The sequence below is a fragment of the Octodon degus genome, unplaced genomic scaffold, assembly GCF_000260255.1.
Source record: "Octodon degus isolate 3935 unplaced genomic scaffold, OctDeg1.0 scaffold00015, whole genome shotgun sequence".
NCBI lineage: Eukaryota > Metazoa > Chordata > Mammalia > Rodentia > Octodontidae > Octodon > Octodon degus.
In genome coordinates this window covers 11,659,420-11,665,403 of record NW_004524591.1, presented here as the reverse complement: position 1 = coordinate 11,665,403, position 5,984 = coordinate 11,659,420, and the positions used below count along the sequence as shown (strand labels likewise).

General features: G+C 43.6%; 1 protein-coding gene across 1 annotated transcript in view; it reads right to left on the bottom strand.

Moving 5' to 3' along the window:
• Nucleotides 1-5,984, bottom strand: part of Dnah11 (dynein axonemal heavy chain 11) — a 375,268-nt gene that overhangs the window by 36,389 nt on the left and 332,895 nt on the right. The window contains exons 69-71 of the mRNA XM_023709848.1: nucleotides 3,730-3,923; nucleotides 2,419-2,567; nucleotides 1,442-1,569 (exon numbers count right to left, since the gene is read on the bottom strand). Coding sequence (XP_023565616.1) covers nucleotides 1,442-1,569; nucleotides 2,419-2,567; nucleotides 3,730-3,923 — 471 coding nt within the window. The remainder of the gene's footprint in view (nucleotides 1-1,441; nucleotides 1,570-2,418; nucleotides 2,568-3,729; nucleotides 3,924-5,984) is intronic.

Below are 5,984 nucleotides of genomic sequence, written 5' to 3'. Positions count from 1 at the left end.
AAAAAAAAAAAAAAAAGAAAACCCCTCTGCCAATTCAGTTTGCTCACATTATCAGGATTTGATTCTCATGGTAAATACTGAGCCCTGGTGGGTGTCACCAGGTGAACTAAGTCCCCTTCAAAATTCATTGGTTGAAATGTCCAGTACTTTGCTATGGCTCCTATTTGGAGGTAGGCGCCTTTAATGAGGTGATCAGGCTAAAGATGGTTAGATGAGATGAGGACGACACACGAAGACAGGGAGAAACTGGCCACCTACTGGACAGTGGGAAAGGCCTCAGTAGAAACCAAGTCTGTGTCCCCTTAACCTCAGACTCAGGCTCCCAAATCTCCAGAACCACAAAAAATTAAACTTTACTTTATTGAGTAAACCACTCAGTATGCAATACTTAGTTTAGTAGCTCTAGAAATGAACCCAGAAAGTAAGGCCTCCCGACTTTCTTCTCCTGGGTTCTTGCTACTAGGTTGTTGTGAGACTAATTTTCACACTTACTTTTGACACTCACAAAAGTAAACAATAAAAACAATAATAAAATCTGTATAAGTTCAATCATGCCAACTCACTCTTACGAACCACAACAGTACCTTACTTGAAACAAATGAAAACATATTCTAGGCAATTCCTTTGAAGTTAGGGACAGAAAACCCCCCCTAGGTGGAGCATCATAGAACACAGGCACACCCTGGAATCCAGCCTGGGAAACAGTCTTGAGAGATAAGGAGCCTTGTGATTGCTCCCATGAAAGAACCTTTGATCTCACAGTGTTGCACACCAAACGGCCTGATGCCTGGCACTGTGGCCGTAGCAGGTAGCTCAGCTCCTAGGTGGCCCGAGGGTTGGCCTGGCTCTGTGATTTCCCAGGCTCTTGCTAGAATCCCTGCCTGGCTATGGAGGGCATCCCAGAAAACACTGGGATGAAGGATCACAGACCTGGGGAAGGAGTACAGGGGTTATCTAATTCAAGGGAATGGTATAACTACTCAGGACTAGACTTAGAGTTGGTTGTGTAAGACACACACACACACACATTGAAGCAATCTACACAATTCTCAATGTGCTTAATTTTTTTTTCAAATTTCACTATCAATAAATCAACCCATAATTTTGATTTTAGCTACTGCTTTCATTTTACGCTGATGCTACAGCAACAGTATAGCAAGCTCTACAAGCCTATTTGTTACCAAGCATGATCGAAATGTCCCAGTTAAATGCAAATCAGAACAATGGAATTCTTCCTAATAATGTTTAAAATGTTTTGAAGCTGTGGATGGTTTCTCCAAAGATTGAAGCCATCTTTACTGACACTCTTTTATCACCTATAGACACCTCCTGAATACCCAAAGAAATACTAGGGCTCCACACACCGAAGAGGGAGCCTCCCCTCTCACACTGCCAAGCTGTGGGGTCACACCAGTGTTGTCCGTGGAAACATCATACTCACTTGCAATATGACCCAGTGTCCCCCTCTGGAAGCCTTCTCTAGCGCCATTTCTGCCACTGTTTCCTGACCTTGTCCTAAAGACACATTGTGGAATTTTCCCGAGTCAAATGTAAACCCGAGTCTTTTGCCTGTGGGGAAATACAGCACAGTGAGAGCAAATGTCAGAGGAGGCAAGGCGCAGGGAATCGGGGATTCTGCGCTCTACACGTCTGTGGTCACCACTGTCGTCTTCAAGGTCACTCTCCTCAACTATCTGTCTTCAAGGTCACTCTCCTGAGCTCTCTGATCTAGGCTTCCGTTTTTCTACAAGCAGCATTCTGAGCTCTCCACAGCTGCTGCCCTGAAAGCATTAGGAAAGCCTGTGGAAGTCAGTGCCTTTGGTTTTATGATAATGAAGCTTTTGACATTTTGATAGATGGCAGCATTGTTAGGGAGCTTTCTAAACTCCTGCAGGAGTAGCAAAGCATTTCCCTCACAAAAAGGAGCAACATGTGGTAGATACCACATCATTTTTTGAACAGGAACAGTTCATTGGGTAAACGCACAAGCTCTCACCTTGCGAGGCTGTGTTTAAATTGAGCACAGTCGGGTCACAGCTACATTAACCTAGTATTCCTGGTGTAGGCCATGGGGAATAGTAATCTAGAGCACAAAGCGACAGTGCCTTGCACAATCGAATAGACTTGCTCTAATGACCATTACTTAGTCACAGGGGGCACAAGATTACATGAGCACCGAGAAAATTGCCCTCTGGCCCTCATTTAGTCATAAGGTGGAACACAGCACAAAAGAAACTTGCATTACGCCACCCGGATGAATGTTCCGTTTGAACATTTCTTCAGACTCCAGTGTTATTAGTCTTACATTTTCTATACACTGGATCTAAAAAGATAACTATGACCCGAAAGGAAGGGCAGGTGGGCTGTGGGTGAAAGGGAGGGAGGAAGGGTGGGCCGGCAAGCCTCCTGGCCACTCACCGAGCATCTCCAGGTCTTTGAGGGCATCCACCCCTGGAGACAGGATGAAGAATACTGGGGTGGCCGGGCTGCTGTCTTCCAATGCTTTCCCTAAATCCAATCTGGTCCTCTCCACATACTTTGCGCCCAGTTTTTCCTCCACAAAATTTCTATGAAAAAAAGAATATGCAAAAAGCTCATCATGGATTTTGACCTCTAAAAGTGTCACCAGTTAGATAGGCTTAACCCACAGCCAGGGAAAGAATCACATGAGGTTCATTATATGGGGTGTCTTTTTAGGATGACACCATGAATCCACATAGATTCACCCAGGAGGTATAACAATGAAATTGCTCTCTGGAGAAAGTCAAAATCAGAAGCCTACTCTGGGGGCTACCAAGACCCCCCTCTGAGAGCCATCAGCTGCCTGGCCTGTGGTATGGCTTTATATCCAAGTCCCCTGCCAGATCCCCCATTACTTATTAACAGTTCATTAGCCTTGCCACAGTGCAATTTTCCAGCCTGCTGAGCTTCTCATGAATATACAAATGCTTTTTGGGGTGTTTCTAACACAGGGAAGCTCAATTAAGCAGGGATTATTTTCCAGCAGCATCAGATTTAGCAGAAAGTAAGTACTACTAACAGAAGGAACTTGTAAGGTAGGGTTCGGCTGAGGCTTCCTCAGAGGGGAAATTGGCTGAACTATTCAAAGCAGAGGAAAAAATGGAGGCACATGAATATTACTGAAGAAAGAGGTGCACAATAGGAAAGGAAGTTTGAACTCTTTGGTTGGTGAATTCATATTAGAGTGAGAGGTGTATGAATTAAACAGCATATTACCATTTAGAAGCCAAGAGGGCAAAGCAAGAGGATGCTGGAACCGGGGTGCAGATAAGGATTTCTGCTTTTAAATTGCATTAGCTGCAAAGTTATAGGACTATGAGTGGCTCCAAGAAAGGAATTCATTTTTTGCCTGACGTGCAAAATCTTTAGAGTCAAATGCTACCTCTGAATAAAGATGATGGAAATTATACTTGGATAATGCATATTCCTGGCCTCTGAACTCTGCCCTTCCGGTTTCTGAATTGAGCTGTTTCGGCAGGTTGTGCTGAGTTTGCCAATAGCCCAGCAGCACGCTGGTTAGTGCTCAGCACACTGTACTGCCAATAGCCCAGCAGCATGCTGGTTAGTGCTCAGCATAGTGTAACAGTGCAGTGATTAAAATGTTGGGATCTCAGCAGCCTCCTGAGCCGCAGGGCCGGCGCACACTCCTACCGGCCACTCCTAACCCTCTGTGATAATGTGCCTTTCCAGTGATGCCCACTGTCCTACCTGAGAGCATATGTCATCCTGTCAGGGCGCACTGCTCTCAAAATGATCAGCTTCTGTATTAGAGTTTTCTTCTTCCATTCTTGTGGTAACTTTTCTTTTTCTGGACACTCGGATTCTACCCACTTCCTCCACTGCTTGGCAGATCCTTCTACATCTCGGTCTAAGCCTTGAAATTCTTCCATAAGGGCAACCGCCTGTAATGCAATAGGGACACAGGTGGGAAGGCCACAAATAATAGTTGCCAGCAGGAGACTGACTTGGGAATGACTTGGTCCAATGTAAATAAACTGTGCTGGAGAGTCTTCTCTTTCCAGTTTGACTGGGTGTCTTTTCTGATTCTGCTTAGATGGTGATCTTTATTTTTCTTAATTTTTAAAATTTATTTATTTATTTGGTACAGGGTCTCACCACACAGCTTGGACTCATGAGATTCTCCTGTCTCAGCCTCTCCAGCTCTGGGATTACAGACCTGCGCCACCATGCCTAGTTTTGGCGGCTGGCTTGGCGTGGGGCTGGCATAGCATGCAGTACTGGGGATTGAACCCCCGTCTTTGCGCTTGCCAGGTGGGCACTGAGAGCACCAAGGTATCTCCTCAGCCCCTTACATGGTGATGTTTAAGGACAACTTCAATGGAGCGCCTCAGTTCTCTTGCCTGGGTGGGTTTGGCCAAGGAGAAACACTGGCACAATACCGGGGAGCTAGAAAGAGGAAGGCCAGGTGTTTTTTCCCCTGCTGTTTCCTACTGTGGTATGGTGTGCTCTTAACAGTGTGCCTCTCCAGCGCCACAGGTCCTGTAGGCGGGCTTTCTGCAGCAATCTGCCTTCTCAGTAGTACCAGCAATTTTCCTGGTTGTCCTTTCCCCTTCCCTTTCCCTGGCTGACTTTCTTCTCCTTCTTGCTGATGCTGCAAAGACGCATCCTTCATTGGACTTTCTCATCCCCTCCTCAAACGTGTCATCTGTCTTCTGTCAAGATCCTGACTGACAACACATTTGATATTGAATTCATAACCTTAAATGACTTAAAAATACTTAATTTAAAAAATCTACCAGGGGGCTAGTGAGATGGCTCAGTGGTCTAAAGCACCTACTTAGAACAAGCTAAGCTAAGCAAAAAGCACAGGGACCATGGTTCAATCCCCAGCACCACATGCCAGCCAGCCCCGCCCCCTGGTGGGCTGAACTGGTCCACACACACAAAATAAATTAAAAAAAAAAAAATCTACCAGGACTGCCATGCCGGTCCCACCCCCCAGGGCATGCGGCAAATGAGACTGGGCGTGGTGACGCACACTTGTAATCCCAGCATTTAGGAGGCTGTAAACAGGTGGATCACTACAAGTCCAATATAGTAGTGAGACCCTGAACACTCTGTAGATCCTTCCCTAAGATACAAAAACCAGAAAACAAAATAAAACAAAAAATGAACTATATTTTAAAAAGTAAGGTATAGCGTATTTTCAAAATGCATAGAAATGTTTTCTTCTTAGAACAAAGAACAGGGCAAAGCTTAGCCTACAGTGAGCAGCTTTCAGGAACTGCGTGTTCTGGGAGAATCAACTCTATGAGTCTCCTAACCCTCTTGGAATAAGGATTGATAATAGGAATTAAAAAACAACTCTAACTTTTTTTCTATAGTAGTCTGTTTTGCTTTAATGTTTTATAATGAAAATAAACTATTGTATTGATGTACAATTTTAAAATGATTTAGAAAGGTGGAGAAATACAGTATAACAAAAAACGAAATGAAAAACTAGATTTAAGTAAATTGAAAAAAATTTGTTTATATCACTTGACTTGACAGACTATACATATTAGTAATTTTATGCCCACAGATAGGTACTTTCCAATAAGAGATCAACCAATTCAACAAAACAAAGATTAATGAAAGAATGGTAACTTATAGAACATATTTCTACAACTGAAAGTGTCCAATAGATTACTTGTATTTTTTAGATTACTTTTTTTTTTTTTTTTTTGTGGTACCAGGGACTGAGTTCAGGACCCTGTGCTTGCCAGGCAGGCGCTTATTCTACTGAGCTATCTCCTCAGCCCTTAAACTACATTTCTACACTGCAGACATAATATTTGAAAAAGATTTAGAAGTCAAGAAACTGTATTCTTTTTTTTTTTTTGTGGAACTGGGGATTGAACTGAGGTTCTTGTACTTGTCAGGCAAGCACTTATTCTACTGAGCTATCTCCCTAGCCCCCCAAAACTATATTCTTATTATTTTAATGTATTTGGTTGGTACAG